We start from the raw sequence: 18,983 nt of genomic DNA on the forward strand, positions 1-18,983 counted from the left end.
TGTGGCAGGTGGATTCTTTGAAATAAGTGATCAGGGTGGGAGTAGGGGAAGCAACAAGGGGTCAGGAAGGAGGGACGCTGAAGTGGGAGGTGGGGGACGTGAAGACAAAGCCCACTACAGATTTCCCAGGAGCCCCCTGCATCCTACACAGCATGAGGGTGAGTCCTGCTCTGGGAGCTTCAGGAGATGAGGGGGGCGGAGGGCTCTGTGGATTTCCTCGGGAGGGCTGGTGAGGAGTGAAGGCAGGAGGCCAGGTTTGTGGGGATCCCCTCTGCCTTTCCTCCTCAGGGCACATGTTGGCCCCATCAGACTGCTCTCTACGCCCTCCCTGTCTGCTTTGCTCTCTGGGCAACTCTAGCTGACCTCCTTCCTTGAGACTTTTCCAGAAAGGAGTAATTCTTAGTCCCTAGGCGCATTCTCCTGCTGCCTCAGAAACAAGAAGGATAGAGGCTGGGTTCCCCCAAGGACTCCCAGGTGTGGCCAGCTTCTACTCAGGAAACCACACCCAGGGCAGCAGGCTGGCACTGTGTCTGAAAGAAGCGGCTCACATGTCTTTATCTCTGATCACCGGATGTGTTTCGAATCAGCACACTGAATATTCAAAACGGTTTTTCCTTGGGCAAATTAAGGATTTGATGATCAGCGTAACAGGGGTAGAAAGGACCTCTCACTGGCGAAGTGGGCGCTGTTCACGGGAGGTGGACTGGCTACCGCATCTCAGACCCTCCTCACCTTGTGGGAGCAGAGTGTGAGAGAGGAGCCTGCAGACCGTTCCTTAGGGGCGACACCCGAAGCTGATCTCTGACTATGCCCGTGCCCTCCCTGCGGGATGATTTCTGGTTACCTAAGGCTGACTGTTCGGACAACAGAATCCTGCGCTGAGTGAACCTTTCACACAAGATGGGGTCACAGCACCTAAAAGGACAGAGGCTTGTGTCTTCATTGAACTTTCAGAACAGGATGGATGAACGCTCTGTGCCTCCGTGGTGAACACGTGTTTAATAAATGCCTGTGTGCGTGACGTAATTTGGTGAGATTTGCTCTCATTATAAGCTGTAGGTGAGGCTTGGGAAAGTAGCTAAGGTGAGCTCACGCAAACGTTTCAGTGGTGACCATTATTCCCAAATGGAAACCCAAGAGCTGTGCGAGCCATGAGAGCTCAGGTGCATTTGCCGCAGTGGGTGACAGGCTGTGGCTCAGAGAACCGGTTCTGCACCCACAGTGGACCCCTCACAGGTGCTGGCCCTCTTATCTTCACACCTTGGGCCCTCAGTGCAGACAGCCGGTCTCGCCAGGTGAGGGGTAGGGGCCAAGGGGACAGAGCCATCTTCCTTCTCTAACCGCTCCTGATGCCTCGTAATGAAATGGGCATTTGAGACACGAAAAGATAAATAAAAGGTTTGGAATCAAACATTTTATTATCCAAATAGTAGTGGTAGTTTGGGGAATGAGACCTTATGAGCGATGTGAGTTCCACCCTGTAATTCCAGCCATTGAATCTGCCCTGGGACAAGACCCAGGCTCCCAGCAGCTCTTGAGGGGCCAAAGACTGGTGCTGGCTCTGGCGCCTCCCCTGGACCCCTGTAGCAGGTGTGTCACTCCCGCTGGGCTCACCCACAGTCCCCTCCCAGTGAAACTGCCTCTCGTCAGGTTGGAACCATGTGACCCCGCCCCACTGGGCAGAGCTGATTGGCCTAGTGGGGGTCACCTGACCCTACGGCAGCAAATCCGTAGGCTTAGCTACGATGTGGTAAGCCAAGCCAATCGGATTCTCTTGCCCACAGGCAGCAGGAACTGACCTGGGAGAACCAGAGGCAGCTGGAGAGATGGAGCTGAGCTGATGCAGGAAGAGAAACCACAGGAGGGGATGTGGGATCAGAGACTTGGGGGTGGCTGAGTCACATTCATGGCCGGGAATCTTCCACACAATTCCAGGTGATGAGGCCCCAGTCCCTGGCAGGCCAATGGTCCTTGTTCTGTCCATCACAGTTCTGTCTCCTCCTGCCCCTCGCGTATCCTCACATCACATAAAGAGCACAGCCCCACCAAGAGAAAACTAAGAAAAGCAGTGACTAGCTGGGACCCACCTCTGTGTAGCTGGGAAGGAGCCTGTATCAGTGAGCTCCAGCTGTGTGATATTGTGACTTATATAAGAAATATATACTTAGTCTTTATCCCGGATTCTGAGTTCCTAAAACCCTTGGAATTTCATAAGCGGTGAGAATGATAAAGGTGTCTTTTATGTTAATGAGGTGACTTTTGGAAAGCCCCTAGGTCACCTAAGGAACTGGTTGCCAGTGGAGCCAACCATGTGATTAGAGGGTTGGAACTTTCCATCCTGCTCCCTAACCTCCCTAAGCTTTATATGATGGAGGATGTGCGAGGGCCAGGAGGAGACAGAACTGTGATGGACAAGGAGGGGAGAAGGGCTGGAGATTGAGTTCAATCACCAATGGCCAATGATTTAACCAATCAGCCTATGTACTGAAGCCTCCTTAGAAACCCCAAATCCAGGGTCCAGAGATCTTCCGGGTGGATGAGCTGTGGAGATTTGGGGAGAGCGACACACTCAGAGAACATGGAAGCTCCGTGCCCCTTCCCACGTACCCTGCCCTATGCATCTGCCCTATATCATCTTGTAAGACTGAACCCTGAAGCTGTGGAATTGACCTATCTCCCAGTAGCTGGAGTCAGAACTGAGTTGAACTGTAGGACACCCAGCTGGTGTTAGAGAATTGCTCGGTGGTGTGTGGAAAACACACACACACACACAGACACTAGAATTTGGTATCAGAATTGGAGGCTGCCATAACAGCATACCACAGACCTGGTGACTTAAACAACAGATGTTTATTTCTCACAGTTCTGGAAGCAGAAAATTCCAAGATCAAGATTTGGTTCCTGGTGAAGACCCTCTTCCTGGCTTGCGGATGGCTGCCTTCTCCCTGTGTCCTCACATGGAGAAGAGAGAGAGAGAGAGAGAAAGGGAGAGAGCTCTGGTCTCTCTGTCTTCTTGTAAGGACACTAATCCCGTCATGGGGGCCCCATCCTCATGACCTAATGGTAATTATCCCCCAAAGGCCCCGCCTCCAGGTCCCATCCAATTGGGGGTTGGGGCTTCAACATGAATTTGGGGGGACACAAACGTTCAGTCCATACCAGAGCCCAACTGTGTCTTCAATAGAGTTCACGCTAGCCTGCATTTCACCAAATAAAACCTTCCAGCACTTTTATTTAGCTCCATTAAAATAAATCTAAATGATCACAAAGAGTGAAATCAATAAACCAAACTCCATGCCTGCTGGCCAAGCCAGATTTCTCCATAAAACGGGCTGCTCTCAGGGCAATTCCCTGGCCTTATTGCTTTTCCCGCTTGCTTCTGGTCCTCAGGATCCTGATGAGTCCTGCGGCAGCCAGGCCTACCACTAGGATGCCTGCTGTCACACCTACTGCCGTGACCATATCAGTGACCTGCAGCAGAAGAGAGGAGGGGTCACACTCAGCATCAGGCGTCTGACCACAGATACATACACCAAGAACCTTCATCTCAGGAACGATCTCTCTGGCCCTTGTTCTCTTTAGTGGAACCACAGAGGGAACAAATATGGGCAAGGAGGGCAGATCCCAAGAGGGCAAGCCACCCAGGAAAGAGGGGAGGAGGTGCCCGGTGGGGAAAGAATGAGAGGAGGAAGGAGCTGTAGGTGTGAAATAGAGACTCGAATAGAGACTCGATCCCCCTGTGGGGATTTAAGGCATAATAACCCTTCAAGGAATGGCTGTGGAAATGACAGAGGGGCAGTGCCCGGATGTTCCAGGTCAGGGCTGGCCAACTGGGCACCTTGAAGCAAGTGTGAAGCTGAGAAACCAGCCCTGTGAATTCTCACTACCCAGGGTTTGAGGGCAGAGAGCGCGCCTGGATTGTTCTCGGAGTCCCAGGTACTCACTCAGCCCACCTCCAGGCAAAGGAGGCACTCAAGATTCGTCTGCTGAACAAATGTCTTCACTATGAGTAGCACTGAGGCTGTGCTTCTATGAAATAAGATGACCACACTTGTGATCTGATAGGAAAAGGGCTCTGATAAAGGAGGTGGTCATTCTGAAAAAAACACACGATGCAGTAGAGACATAAGGTTGATCCCTGAGCGTCAGTGTACTTGGCACAGCTGGTGGGAGCCTGTGGGCCCACCCTGCCCACATCACTGTGTCAGGGGACCAGCAAAGGCCACGAGAATGGCTGCTTTCCAGCTGTCAGCACTGGGCTGGGCACTTAACAGTCACCGTATTTTTCTTAATCTTCCCAACAGCCCTACTTATAACCGTAGTATATTCCCACTGTACAGAGGAGAAGACTGAGGATGGACAGTGTAAGGAACACAAAGCCACACAGCTGGCAAGTGACAGAGCCCAGAGCTGCCTGACATCCTAGCAGACACACTTAAGCCCTTCACAGCCAGGGAAGTGAAAAACTGTAAAGAATTGGTCAGTGTAAATGTGATTAGGCCAGTTGTGTCTGCTAGTTGGCAAATACGGAAGTTAGGATTCTACCCTCCCACGAGACAGGGGACGGGCTGGTCCTTCCTAATGACTACATTCAAGGGAATGGCTTCCAGGTCCCGGAGGGAGAGCTTCTGCGTTGTAGGAGATACACTACACCTCACAGGGGCAGAGGCGGGATTCATAGCTGTAAGCCCCTTTTAAGTAAAGGCTCTAAGACAGGGAGGTCAGGGCCCCATCCTCAGACGTTGGCTGGAAGGAACAGTAAGTTCTCCTGGCAGCAGGAGCTTTTCCAGGCAGGCATTTAAGGGGAGCTGGGGTCACCCTAGGGACGTGGCCTCCTGTTGCTGGAAGCCCTGCTAGAGTTTGGTCGTCTCTAGCGCAGAAGTTCTGATGGAGTCGTTCTGTGCGAAGAGCTCTGCCCTTCTCACAAGTCCACTTTCTTACAGAGAACGAGGCGGACAGAGGAGAGTCTAGACAGACAGAGTCAGAAGAGGAGTGGAAATTAATTTCAAAAAATCTTAACTAAATTGGAGTGAGGAAGGCCTGTAGGGGGAGCTCTCATGCCCTGTCACGCATGTCACTTAGACCAAATAAGGGAAAAGATGGACAGGAAATAAAGCTGCTTTACTACTGAAGGAAGTGCAACAGCCCAGCCAGTAAGAAACGCCACAGCCCAGCCAATGAGAAACGCCACAGCTCAGCCAATGAGAAACACCACAGCTCAGCCAATGAGAAACGCCACAGCTCAGCCAATGAGAAACGCCTCAGCTCAGCCAATGAGAAACACCACAGCCCAGCCAATGAGAAACACCACAGCTCAGCCAATGAGAAACGCCACAGCTCAGCCAATGAGAAACGCCTCAGCTCAGCCAATGAGAAACACCACAGCTCAGCCAATGAGAAACACCACAGCTCAGCCAATGAGAAACGCCACAGCTCAGCCAATGAGAAACACCACAGCTCAGCCAATGGGAAGCTGTTGCTGCCCTGCACTCTTACTTTCCCCCCATGGACTTTCCTTTAGAAAGGCCCCACGCCCCCCCCCCCCCCCCCCCCGCCCCTTTTCTCTATAAAAGCAGCTCCTCTCCTTTCTTTTCCAGATTTGCCTGTGCTCTACCTAGCATGCACATCCTGAGTTACAGTTCTTTTGGCTTTTCCCGAGTAAACTCATTTTGAGATAAAATAACAGGCAAATTTTCTTTCTAAGTTGACAAAGCAGTGAGAGGGAGAAAGAAAGGTAAGCTAATGAGTTACCTGCAGTGGAAGGAGTTCAGAAAGAGGGGCGGCAGGGCAAGGGGCACATTAACTGGATGAAAAGACCCGCCTCCCCCGAGTCCCTCCTGCTGTCTCGACTTGTAACCCCTCAGAAGCACAGCAGAGGGCCAACCACCCTCGAAAAGCTGGGGTCTCCCACGTTGATCCTGGGGGCTTCAGCACAGCCTTTGGGCAAGCTTTTAGATGCATGATACGGCAGCTCAGCCCCACCCCCCAGCCTGCCACCCCTCCCTACCAGAGGCAGGTCTACCCTCCCCAGCTAAAAGGAGGGGGACCCCATCAGCAGGGTGACTGCCCGGCACCCTGGAGCAGTTCCCACTGGGCCCCGGGGCCAGGAACGGTGCCTCAGCTAATAGCCCGGGCTCCATCCTGGGGTCCTCATTTCCAGCAGTTGTGGTTCTCTTTGCCCACCTCCCCTTTCACCAGAGCCCTTCTCCTACCTTACAAAAGAAGCCTAACCTTCAGCCATCCTGCATCTACAGTGCATGGCCTAAGGTGTAAGCCTTCCTGGATGCCAGTAGGGACGATTCGGGAATGCTCTGCTCCCAAACAGACAGGACTTCAGGGAGAAATATGTCACCACAAACCCACCTCCTGGGAAGCTCCCTCTTATCCATCTAGTGTTTTAGATTCAAATTCTGAAGTCAGACAGTTGTCGTAAAAATATGCTTTAACATGTCTATTTGACAAAAATTTGTCACTTTTTTTTCTAAAAGAAATTAAGTTTGACTGATTGGTTTGACAATACTGCCTGGCTTGGCTATTTAAATTACACGCAACAGTTTTCATTAATTGAATGAGCTAAACGTGCAACTCCAAGGATATGAGGAAAATATGTACTTAAAGCATGTACACCATGCACAATGTATCAGAAATTCCATCCTCTGAAATGTTTTGTATTTATGATTTTTTAAAATGCCTGACATCACCTAAACATGTGTGCAGGGGTACGTGGTTTTTCACATTAATTTAGACCAGGAATCGGCAAACTACGGCATGTGGGTCGAATCCAGCCTGTCGCTTGTCTTTGTGAAAATGCCTTTACTGGAGCGCCGCCTGGCCCTTCGGTTACATATTGTCCAAGGCCGCTTTTGTGCTACAAAGCTACCACGGCAGAGCAGAGCAGCGAGACCATCTGGGCCACAGAGCCTCAAATGTTTACCATCCGGCCCTTCACAGAAAAAGTTTGCCTGACATGACCTGGGCTGTTCCTCCTCCCGGCTCACACTGTTCCCTCTGCCTACACTTCTCACTGCCCTATTCCCTGGTAATCTCCAGCTCATTTTCCAGTTTCAGATTAATCAAAAGAATGAAGTCAGACTCAGCTCAGGTGTCACCTCCTCTGTGAAGCCTTCCTTGCTCAAGGCCTTGGGAGCAGGACAGACCTGGGTTCAAATCCCACCGCTGCACAGTGGCAGTCGCGTCCTAGAGACTCAATGCCTAATTGTCCAGTGAGTTTGGACAAGCTACTCAAGTGCTGTGAGACTCAGTTTCCCCATCTCTAAAGCGGGCATAATAGCACCTGCCTCTGGGGCTGTGGGAAGGGTCCATCTCAGGGCCAGGCGGCCAGGGAGGGCTCGGCAATGGGGCTGACCATCATTCTGTGACTCAGGTCCTGGGCCATTGCCCCCTAACCCCACTGGTCAGCTGTGCCGACTTGCTGGTCTCCCCGCCCTCATCCCCACCGCAACTGTGACATCCTCAAGGACAGGGATTCTGTCTCTGCTGTTTTGTCTTGTTCATGCCCCTGTCTCCACCCCAGCCCAGCCCATGCTGACACCCAGCGACTGTCAGCTGAGGGAACGGCCTGGGTCCAGGGGACGGGACACGGGCTGAGGACGCACCTGGTCGCTGCGGGAGATTTCATAGCGCAGCTCGTTCACAAAGTGCTCGCAGTTCTCGCTGGTCAGCGAGTAGGGCCACACCTGCCCCACCAGCTCCTCCGCCCGCTGGACGATTTTGTTGGAAGGCAGCGGCCGGTACTTGTCATCGTGTTTGTTATTGACCTGGTACTTGTCCCTCCCGGCCACGACACACAGCGGTTCCTTCTTCACTATGGCCTTCTCAGTCAGGGTGCACATGATGCTGGAGGCAGCAGCTCCCGCGATGTCATCTGTGGATTCACACAGAGGAAACAGGGAGTCCGACCCGGGCAAGCCCACAGGGGCTCAGAGCGGGCCCAGCAGGCCGCCCCAATGCCCTTGGCACCATCAATATGGATGAGCCAAGGAAGGGTCTGGCCATCCTGCCTGGCCTCAAGAACGAGTCAGACTCCAGCCTGGGTGACTCTGGAGAAGTCACCAGAAGTCCCTGGGCGCTGGTTTCCTCATTTCTAAAGCAAAGGACATGAGTTGTTCTGAAGGACCACATGACGTCCCCGACAGAGTCAGGTCAAGGCAGAGCCATGCAGGGCAAAGAGAGGAGGCAGAAGACATGCAGGTCCTCATCCCAGCTTCCCCTCGCTAGCCTGTGGCCTGGAAACCGTCACTGGGCCTCCCTGAGCCAGAGCCGTGGGGCCCGCAGGCGAGGGTGGCATTTAGAAATAGTAAGAAAGGAAGCCGCTGAGCAGGACGGAGGCCTGACCTGGGAATCCAGGGCCCAGGGTCAGCCCTGGCTCACCGCTCTGTGACTCAGGCAAGTCCCTTCTCCTCTCACCCACTTTTACCATCTACAGATTAAATCGGGAGGGTGCACACTTCCTAGATCTAAATTCTCCGATTCACTTCTAAAGGGGACCCTGGCCTGCTGCCTCACCCAGGGAAGCTGGAATGACACGGCGAAGTGATCCCCCCAGAACCCTCAGGTTGGGGCTGTGGACCCGCTGGACGAGCCTGGCTCACAGAAGGCCTCTTGGTGTAATGTCAGTCTCTGAACAGTCAATTCATCTAATGACCAGCTTCTAAATTCATTTGTGTGTGTAATGTTGACACTTTAGTTCACTGGATTTTATTTTCTTTTCAAAGGGCATTTTAAAAAATGTCTCTGCCCCCGCTCATTCCAGCTGCAGGAGCAGGGATGGGGCGGGGAGACCCTCTGCCAAGGAAAACCAGAAAGGGCAGCCACAAAGAGAAGGGGACACTGGAGGAAACAAGAGAAACATAGGCATAAAAATATATCGTCAAGAATTTACTCTTTTTCATGAAGAAACACATTGTCTCCTCCATCTCTGCCCCTCAGGAGCCCTCAACCCCCGGTCTCTTCTTCTCAGCTTCTAATTTTCCCTTTTCTGCCCCTTAGTCTTCCATCTCTTTCCTTCGTCCTCTCCCCGCCTCTCTCCCCTAACTCCACCCCTCAGTCTCCCCCAACGCCCCCCCTCTTTCCCCTTTTCCTCTCCCTTCCCATCCCTGCCCTCAGCCTCCCTCTGTCTGAGACGGGTTTCTTCCTTTCGCCAGCAGAGGGCGCCCTCCTAATTGCTGTGAGGAACTTGACAAGAGTGGCAATTTCTTGTGCCAAACATTCGCTTGCCATACCACCGACCCCATAATCCCAACCCTAGATGTTACCCAGAAGAGATGAAAACCTATGTTCAAATATATAAAACAAACCTATATGGGAATATTTATAGTGGCTCTAATAATTATGTCAAAAATCAAAAACCACCCAAACATCCTTGAGCTGGAAGTGGATAGACAGAGGGTGATCCACCCACACAGTGGGCTAGTACTCAGCAGCAAAAGGAACAAAGCACTGTCACGCGCCACAGTATGAACGACCCTCAGCTGCATTATGCTAAGTGACAGAAACTGGACACAAAAGGCAACATTCTGCATGATTCCATTCCTATGACAGTCTGGAAAAGGCAAAACCATAGGGGCAGAAAAAAGACCACAGGCTGCCAGGAGCTGAGGGTGTGGGACCTGGGGGTGCATGGGTTGACAAGGGGCGTGGGGGAACTTCCGGTGGGGGTGGGGTGAGGGAGCTCTTCTTTATTTGTTTTGTGGTGATGGTTACGTGATCGTAAGCATTTGTCAGAACTCTTAGAACCGTATATGAAAAAGGGTAAAGTTTACTATTTGTAGATTATTCCTCAAAAAGCTGTTGGGGGGGTCATCAAGAAGACGTGAAGGCCAGTGGACCCTTGAGCTGGACCTGGGCAATTGGAGGCTCCTCGCCCCCTCCCCTGTCTGTGGAACGTGCATCCCACTCACCTCCCCCGCTCTCCGAAGGTGTTCCGGGGATGCAGCGTTGACAGGGAAATGTGGTGAGAAGAGTATCTAGACCGGCCGCGTGACTGAGCCCAGTGAAAGCCTCTATGTCAACTTTTAAGATGTGGCGGCAGGTGCAGAGATTTACTCATTTTGCAGCCACACAAGACAAGCCTCACGAGTAAGTGCCCTTCCTTGTTGAACCGCCACCTACCAATCCTGAGTGGGGGAGTGGGGCTGCCTTTTTCTGCGGTCTCTCCCTGCCCTCCGAGGACGGGGGGCAAGTTTCAGATTACACCCGGGAAGCCCCTGAGTAGGTTGCATAGCAGCATTAGCCTGAGTGTTTAAGAACTGAATTTGAATATATATGCACGTGTGTATATATATATATATGTGCGTGTGTATATACATACACTCGCTGTACAGCTGCTTTTAATGTTTGTAGACCATGTCACTATCTGCAGGTATCTATTGTATCTGGCCAGTTCCCTGCTATTGAATGGTTTCCAGCGTTTCTGCGTTTTCTTCCATGGCACGATGCTCCAGAAGGAAAGGGAGGTTGGTTCAGCCCACGGCCAAGCCCTGCGCCCCTGTCTCCCGCGCCCTCCTTCCTCTCATACCTCAGCAACCCCGGAGGTAGATTCTTCTCCCTGCTCGACAGAGGGCGCAGCTGAGCTCAGCGAGGTGAAGCCACGTGTGCGCCTCACACAGTGGATGAGCGGAGCCAGGGTTCCGAACTGGTTCTGTTTAACTGAGGGACCCACACTCCTTCCATCACTCTGTGCAGCCAGCTGTCAGTTATTCGAAGGGAACAGCTGCTTCTTACTCTTGTCTGTCCCTCCAGAACAGCAAATGCATAGGAGATTGGACCCATGAAGGGTAGGTTCCCAGCCCAACCGCCCCCGAGTGGGTTGGCTGGAACTAAACCCCGTTCTCTCAGGGGATAAAGGTCAACAGTCTCTCTCTCCAGGAGCTCACTGCTTCGGAAGAATTGCAGTTCGTACACCTCGCAGGAAAGAGCATGATTCACTCAGCAAATGGCTGCTAAGTGCCTACCATGGCAGGCACGGAAGTGAGAACAAGCACATAATTGTGCCACTGTTCCCACTCTCCACCTCAACCCTCGTGCTTAAACAGAGGACCATCCTTACCTGCGAGAGCCAGGTGGACCACATAGCCTCCTCCCACGTAGATGGCCCAGTGCTTATAGCCAAAGCGAGAAATCTCAATCAGGTCTCCAAGTCTTAGTCTCGGTTTTGTCTGCGAAAGAAAAACCAGAGACAGGCAGAGGTGAGTCCTCCTAGGGAACATTCTAGAACCTGACCTGCAAGGAGCCCCAGCCCAGCCTGCAGACTCCCTCCGTTCATCGCATGCAGGAATCAGGGAGGAGGGAGCCCTCCTCGCACAAGTGGGAAGCCCGTCCTTTACTGAGGCTGCTGGGCTGGAAATGAGCTCCTCAGAGGACAAGGAAGAGATGGAGAGGGTGTCCATGAGGGGCAGTGTGGGCGGGTGTGCAGCGTGGGAGTGTGGTGGAGTGGTGTGCACAAGCTGGGTGTGAACGAATCTTATGCACAGTGCATGTCTGTGCCAGCGAGTGAGTGTGTGATTCCCAGGAGTCCTAAAATACCCCATAAAGGGCCTCCCGCCTCTTACGGGGGCCTGCGTGATGCTTGTCAGTTACAGAGCTCCAACGCGCAAAGCCCAACATGCCAGACACAGTGCTCAACAAGCGATCCACGTTATGCATCACTGCCTGAGTGAGAACTCTCATTACCCCACTTGACAGACGAGAAGACTGAATCTCAGGAAGATTAGGGAACTTGCCAAAGATCCTTCCCTAATGAGTAGAAGAGCAAGACTGAAACCAAGTCTGAAGATTACAATCCCAAAATGTCGCAGTCAAGCCTGCGGCCACTGAAGTCTGAGCTCCAGGCCAACAGCCGGGCTGGGGCTCACGGGAAGTGGCGGGCGTTGGTGGAGGGGCAGCGCCCTCTGGAGTTTACATGAGCAGGAGGTATGTTGACCCATCACACTCAGAGTGCAGATACGCCCTTGCCAAGGGAGTCCTGTCTCAGGAATGCTCTGAGGCCAGTGGGCACCCACCCTCCCCCTGACTCAGCTGAGCAGGGCCACACGGCTGGACCCTGACGGGGGACTGAGCTGCTGCTGGGAGGGGAGGATGCCAGCCGACCGGAAGTCTGGTGGGGAGACATGGCTGAGAGTAAGGCCTTTGACGCCAGGAGTCAAGAGTCAACTTGACCCAAAATGGGACAATCTGAGCATCAAAAAGAATAATAACTGCACATAGATCGAAACACATCAAATATGTTAAAATCCATGTGTTCATAAGGATATTTTTAAAACGCTTTGGAGAATGCAAAAGAATCACCTTATTACTCCAAAAGCTGGTAAATAAAGGAAAAGATTCAACCATTTCCTAAATGAACTGTACTCAAGGAATCAAATTAAAAACTATAGCAAAACCCAAACCCGCAAAAGAACAGTTCTAAGGTAACTATATCTATGCAGACAAATGAGTAGAAAAGTATCTAGAAGGACATACACCAAGCTGTACAGGGAGGAACTGTCTACAGTGGGGAGGATGGTGGAAGGGGACTTCAGCTTTAATGCTAATAGTTTCAATTTGGGTTTTGATTTGTTTTTTGGGTTTTTTTAACAAGGAAAATGTATTCATGTGTTTATTTTGGAATTAAAGAAATTAGTTAAGAAAAAAAAAGTAATGGCTGTGGAGTCAGACCCGCCTAGGTTTGAATGCCCTCTCTGCCTCTTGGGTGATAAAGTTGCGAGTAATTATTCCTCCTTCACGGGGTTGTTAAGAAGATGAAATAAAAGCCTTTGGTAGGGTGTCAAGATGCAAGGATCACTCTGGAATGCGGCCATTATTGAGCCGGAAGGAAGAAGGGACATATGGAAGAGGAATAAAGAGTTGGAGGGAAAAGGACACTGGTGCTATTGGGAGATGAGGGGGGATGAGAAGACGCTTGTGACAGCCCCCCACCATGGTCCCACACGGCTGTGAGCCATTTTCCTGCCCCTCCTTCCCCAGCTCATTCCACCTACCGAGGACAGTGTGGCTGAGGAGGGGGGCCTGGGCAGTGGGGCAGGGGCTGCCTTCTCTGAGCCCACCATCCCTGCCCCATCAGGACAACCCAGAGCAGCCCACCCCTTTCCTCATCTCTTTCCCCTTCCCCACCTGCCATCCCCAGGTAGCCGGGCCCTCAGGCCTCAGCACTACCGGTGCCCAGAGTTGCAGACCAACAAGAAAACCCCCCACATCACCACTAACAGAGTCATTGTTTTTCAAATAAAAGCTGAGTGGGAACTCACCGGAGCCATCCTTGTGTCAAGACTGCGTCTGTGTGTTGCCATCTGTATGTCCAGCCTTCTATTCCTTTTCAGTTTCGTTTTCCCTCTGTCCCTGCCCAGGCAGACAAATATTTAAAATTGTGAATCACAGGGGGCCAGCCCAATGGCGTGATGATTAAGTTCCTGCGTTCCCCAGGGTTGGCAGGTTCGGATCCAGGTGCGGACCCACACGCCACCGCTCATCAAGTCACGCTGCGGCGGCATCCCACATAAAAAATGGAGGAAGATTGGCAACGGATGTTAGCTCAGGGCCAATCTTTCTCACCTAAAAAACTAAGAACATGAATCACAATTATACTGTAATAAAATAAATAAATATGAATCAAAGTTCACATTAAAGATGTTCTATCTTCAAGTAGGGCCAGGTTACACGCCCAGTAGACAAGCAGGCCTGGAAATCAGTGAGAGAGAAGAGAAATCAGAGTTTGAATGTAGATTCAGAAGGATTTGGTGATGGTTGAGGTCAGGGGCATGGTCAAAAATCACCAAGTCCCAGGTCAGGTCAGAGAGGAGAGGAACGAGTGAAGTCAGGTGGGTATGGGGGTGAGTCAGGGTGGAGAGAGCAAGGCCAAAGTGGACGAGTTTCAAGAAGAAGGGAGGAGCTCCAAGGAGATCCGAAAACTGGAACTGACCATGACCAGAACTTACAAACGTTTCCACCAGCCTCAAAGTCCGTGGAACTAGGCAGAACATGTCATCAGAGGCGCATTCCCCCCGCACTGGAAACCGTGAGCCTGCTGGGCCAGGAATATGGCAAGAGACCACTCCACTTCCTCCCTCTTGCCCACAGTTCGGAAACACACATTCTAAACCCAGTGGAAACCCAAAGTCCGCTACTGCCTGGCTGTGGAGGGGGTGCTTCTTTAGACACCAGCGTGCTACCCCGCCCAAAGCCCCAAATAAGTATCTGACAGCCACTTACGGGCTGTAACATCCTGGGAAAACTGGGCAGGATGCCGTGGGTGGAAGTGACGATGGCGCTTAGCATCCTCACTGTGGGGCATGTGGGCCGGGAAGTGAGGACCAGTAACTTACCTTCTCTAGGCTCTTAAAAAAAGAGAGCTTTATGGTCAGGATACAGGTGGACTGGAACAAGACTGGACAACCAGTCAGGATTTAAGGCATCTCTGTAGACCAGCCACTCTCACAGCAATGCGGTCTTGCCCCAGTGGAGACTCAGCCTCTGTCAGCAGCTCCACTCCAGTTTCCTCTCGCTTCAGTGGGACAAAGAGAGAAGTACTCCCCTTCCTCCACTCTGCAGGAAGATAACGGGATTAGCTTAGCTTATGACCTCCTCCCCGTTGGCTGGAGCCCTTCGGGCTGGACCCCACTGGACACTGGACACCTACGAGTGGCTGGCTTGAGTCAGGTGATCTCAGTTGGTCCAGACAGTGCCATCCCCTTGAAACAACGTCACAGCCCTGTTTCCTTGAGCAGGCAGACTTGGCTGGGCGCTGTCAGCTGAAAAGAATTTGGGTGGGGCTAGCACAGTGACTAACTGAGCTGTGCTGGTTGGGAAAGGAAGAAACATTACTGACCCCATTCTGGAGCTTGTAGCTTTTCCCCTAATCCAACCTGTTCAGGGTGTCAAAAAATCAAGTCCAAGAGCCACATGAAAGGAGAGTCATCAAAGCAAGGGCTGGTGGGCTGGGGATTCTGCTTGTCCCACTGCTTACTGTCCATGCAGCTGCTGGGCGGGAAAGGGGCCAGAGTGCTCCCAACTGGGCAGAGTGGGCAGGGAGGGATGAGCCACATGAGCTAGGACCACAGCCTGGAATAGACATTTTTGCTCTTGCATGTGTATCCATATGAACATATATATTTTAAATTGTATAAAAGGCCATAAAGGGAAAGATCAGCCTCCATACACCCCACCCTTAGCCCCCAGCCACCCAGTCCCCCTCCTTAGGGGTGAATTTGGCAGTTTCTTGGTATCCTTCCAGAAATATCTTACACTACATGTATTTTTTAATGAGTTTTATTAAATTTTATGTCTGTATAGAAGAATATTCGTAAGTGTAAGATGCAAGAAATAACAATGAAACATCCATGCACCAACAATCGAGTTGAAGAAATAGAAAATATCAATATGTTAAATAAGTCCCATGATGCAAAAAAATCTGTACACAATATTCATAACAGCGTAGTTTATAATTGCCCAAAGGTAGATACAACCCAATCATCCATCAACTGATGAATGGATAAACAAAATGGGGTGTATCCACATAATGGAATATTACGCAGCCATAAAAAGGAAGGCAGTACTGTTTCATGCTGCAACATGGAGGATCCTTAAAAGCATGCTATTGAAAGAACCCAGTCACAAAAGCTGCATATTATAAGATTCTATTTACATGTAAGGTCCAGGAGGGGCAAATATATTGAGACAAAAAAAATAGATTAGTGATTGTTTAGGGCTGGGGACTGAGGAGGCTGGGGGATGATAGCTAAAGGGTATGGAGTTTCTTTCTGAGGTGATGAAAATATTCTAAAATTGATTGTGGTGATGGCTTCACCACAATATACTATTATACTAACACTCACTGAATTGTACACTTTAAAGTTTGTTCGGTTTTTTTTTTTTTTTTTGGAAGAGTCACCCTGAGCTAACCGTCTGTTTCCAATCTTCCTCTTTTTCCTCCTCCTTTTCCCCAAGCCCCAGTGCGTGGCTGCATATATGATAGCTGTAGGTTCTTCTAGTTCTTCTGTGTGAGCCACCACCACAGCATGGCCACTGACAGACAAGTGGTGTGGTTGCACACCCAGGAAGTGAACCCCGGCCGCCAAAGCAGAGCATGTCGAACTTTAACCACTGGCAATCTGGGCTGGCTCTGAATTGTAGACCTAAATTAAGTGAACTGTGTGGTATGTGAATTATATCTCAATAAAGCTGTTATTAAAAAAAAATTAGCCTCAGGTCTTCTCTCTCCTAATACGGTTGTAGATACTCTCTTGAATCTTATGTCCATTATTGTCTTGCTTTTTGAAAACATTTTACACATACAAATATATCACTTAACCATATATATCAGGTTGCATTTTCTGAATTTGGTAAAAACAGAATCAAACATCATGCATTCTACAACTTGACTATTTTTGCTCAAGATTAGGTCCCCTTTCGATGGACTGTAGCCAACGTGCGTTCACGTCCACAGTGTTCCCACTGCAGAATGCAGTGCAGTTTACTTATCTGTTTCTCGTCCATGGACATTGGAGGTGCTCCCAGTGGGTAGCCATTACCGACTAAACTGCCACGAGCATCCTCACGCAAGCCTCCGGGAGACTCCTCTCCGAGCAGAAGCTTTCAAACCTTTTTGACCAAGACTCATAGTAAGAAATACATTTTACAATGTGTCAGGACGTAGAAGACTGCAAGGACGTAAATGAAAGTCTAACTGAAAAATCTACCAAAAAACTAGACGAGACGCACTCTGATAAATTCTATTCTCTATCATTCTGTTTCATTTAATGTTTTTAATAATATTGACCATGACCCACTAAATTGACGTTATCACTTAAGGGTCCCAAACCAGAGTTGCTGGGTGGTAGGGTATGGCTGTCTCCAGCTTCCTTAGAGAAAGGGTGCACATGAAGCTTCCCACCGGCAGCAGACCAGAATGGCAATTGCTCAGCATCCTTTTAAATATTTGTCAGCACGTTAGCTGCAGCATAGGATCTTTTAATTCACATTTCTATAGTTACTTATCAAGTGCCCCACTTTGTCATAAGTTTATTGAATGTATTTACTCCTCTGTGAAGGGCCATTAATAAATTGGTCCACTTTTCTGTTGGGTTGTCTTTTTTCTTATTGATTTGTCTGAGTTCTTTATATATTAGGAATACTAAGGCTTTGTCAGTCTTTGTGTTACAAATATCTTCTCCCAGCGTTAGCCTGCCTTTTCATTTACTTTTATGGTGTGTTTTGATAAACAGGTGTTCTTATTTCATGGAATCGAATTTATCTTTTTGTGCTTTACGTTTTTTTCAATCCTTTTGTGTGTGTGTGTGTGAGTGTGCTTATGAACTACAGCAAGGTGACAAAGATGCTCCACTGTGTTTCATTCCAAAAATTTTGTATTTTTTCCTGTGATGGTTAATTTTATGAATCCATTTGACTGTGCTAAAGCATGTCCAGATAGCTGGTAAAACGTTATTTCTGGGTGTGCCTGTGAGGGTGTTTCTGGAAAAGAATAAACACTTGAATTAGTAGGCTGAGTACAGAAGATTGCACTCATCAGTGTGGGTAGGCATCATCCAATCTATTCAGAGCCCCAAATAGAACAAGGAAGGTGGAGGAAGGACAAACTCTCTCTTCTTGAGCTGGGATTGCCATCTTCTCCTGCTCTCAGACATGGAAGCTCCTGGTTCTCCAGCCTTTGGACTCCAGGACTTAAACCATCCGCTCCCCTGGTTCTTGGGCCTTTGGACTCAGACTGAATTACACCACCAGCTTTCTTGGTTCTCTCCTTGCAGATGGAAGATCATGGGTCTTCTCGGCCTCCATACGGTGTGAGCCAATTCCTATAATACATCTCCATATATACATATATCTCCTATTCATTCTATTTCTTTGGGGAACGCTGACTAATACACTGCCTTTCACATTTAAGTCTGAAATCCTCCCCAAACTGGCTGTTTCTGTACAGTGCAGAGTCCATATGGCTATCCAGTTGCTTGAGCCCCATTTATTGGTTGAGGGTCAGCAAACCATGGCCCACAGACCAAATCCAGCCCTCCACCTGTTTCCATACAGCCTGGGAGGTAAGAATGGTTTTTGCGTTATTAGATGTTTGAAAAAAAAATCCAAAGAAGACTAATAGTATTTCATGACCCATAAAAAGTGCATGAAATTTAAATCTTGGCGCACATAAAGTTATGTTTTTGGCTTTTTTATAAATAAAGTTTTATTGGATACACAGCCGTGTATTACAATACATAGACGAGTATTGCCTTGGGCTGCTTTCACGCTACAACAGCAGAGTTGAATTGCTGCATTGGACGCCTTGAGGCCCACAAAGCCTAAGATGTTTACTCCCTGGCCCTTTACACACACGGTTGCCAGCCCCTGAGTAGTTCTCCTTCCCCACAGATCTGCAGAGCCGCCTCTGTTGTGAATTAAGGGCTCATATATTTGCGGGTCTGTTTTGGAGGCTGCACTCTCTTCCTCTCTCAGCTTAACTCTCCCTGCACCAAAAATGCACTATCTCATCACAGTGATCATTGATAATAAATCTTGATGTTTCAGAGCACAAGTCTCCCTGCCTGGTGTTCCTTCGTGGTCATCAAAAAAGCTAACCCTTCCTCTTTGCTTTTTCCATATTCATTTTAGAATCTGGTTGCAAATGCCAGGAAAGACCCTGTTGGGATTGAGTTTGGAATTGCATTGAATCTACAGATGAATTTGGGAAGAAACTGACATATTTGTGATATTGAAGTTTCCAATCCATGAATAATATATCTGTCACCATTTATTAGATTTTATTTAATGTCCGTCAATATTTTCTCCGTAGAGACCACACGCATGGACTGCTTGAATGTTTGGTAAAACCCGCCTATAAAACCATCCGGGCATGCCCTCTCTTTGTGGGAAAAATATTCATTACAGATTTAATTCCTTTAACAGTAATAGGACTGCTTAGATTTTCTACTTATATTTGGTTCAATTTTGGTAACATATTC

At 49.6% G+C, this 18,983-nt stretch overlaps 1 protein-coding gene across 3 annotated transcripts; it reads right to left on the minus strand.

The window, feature by feature from the left end:
- Window positions 1-1,402: 1,402 nt before the first annotated feature.
- Window positions 1,403-15,171, minus strand: PLAAT2 (phospholipase A and acyltransferase 2). Of its 3 annotated transcripts, XM_044750156.2 has the most exons (7): window positions 14,654-14,769; window positions 14,340-14,559; window positions 13,266-13,356; window positions 11,692-11,754; window positions 11,069-11,177; window positions 7,617-7,885; window positions 2,830-3,471 (listed from the first exon to the last, which is right to left on the minus strand). In XM_044750156.2, the coding sequence occupies exons 3-7, from the start codon at window positions 13,305-13,307 to the stop codon at window positions 3,358-3,360; spliced, it is 597 nt and encodes a 198-aa protein (XP_044606091.1). In that variant the 5' UTR covers window positions 13,308-13,356; window positions 14,340-14,559; window positions 14,654-14,769; the 3' UTR covers window positions 2,830-3,357. The 3 variants fall into 3 exon arrangements, with proteins under 3 accessions (XP_070344157.1, XP_044606091.1, XP_044606092.1); XM_070488056.1 differs by lacking the exon at window positions 11,692-11,754 and having other exon boundaries at window positions 1,403-3,471; window positions 14,654-15,171; XM_044750157.2 differs by lacking the exon at window positions 14,654-14,769 and having other exon boundaries at window positions 14,340-14,628.
- Window positions 15,172-18,983: the final 3,812 nt, after the last annotated feature.

The sequence above is a fragment of the Equus asinus genome, chromosome 17 (assembly GCF_041296235.1).
Source record: "Equus asinus isolate D_3611 breed Donkey chromosome 17, EquAss-T2T_v2, whole genome shotgun sequence".
Lineage (NCBI taxonomy): Eukaryota > Metazoa > Chordata > Mammalia > Perissodactyla > Equidae > Equus > Equus asinus.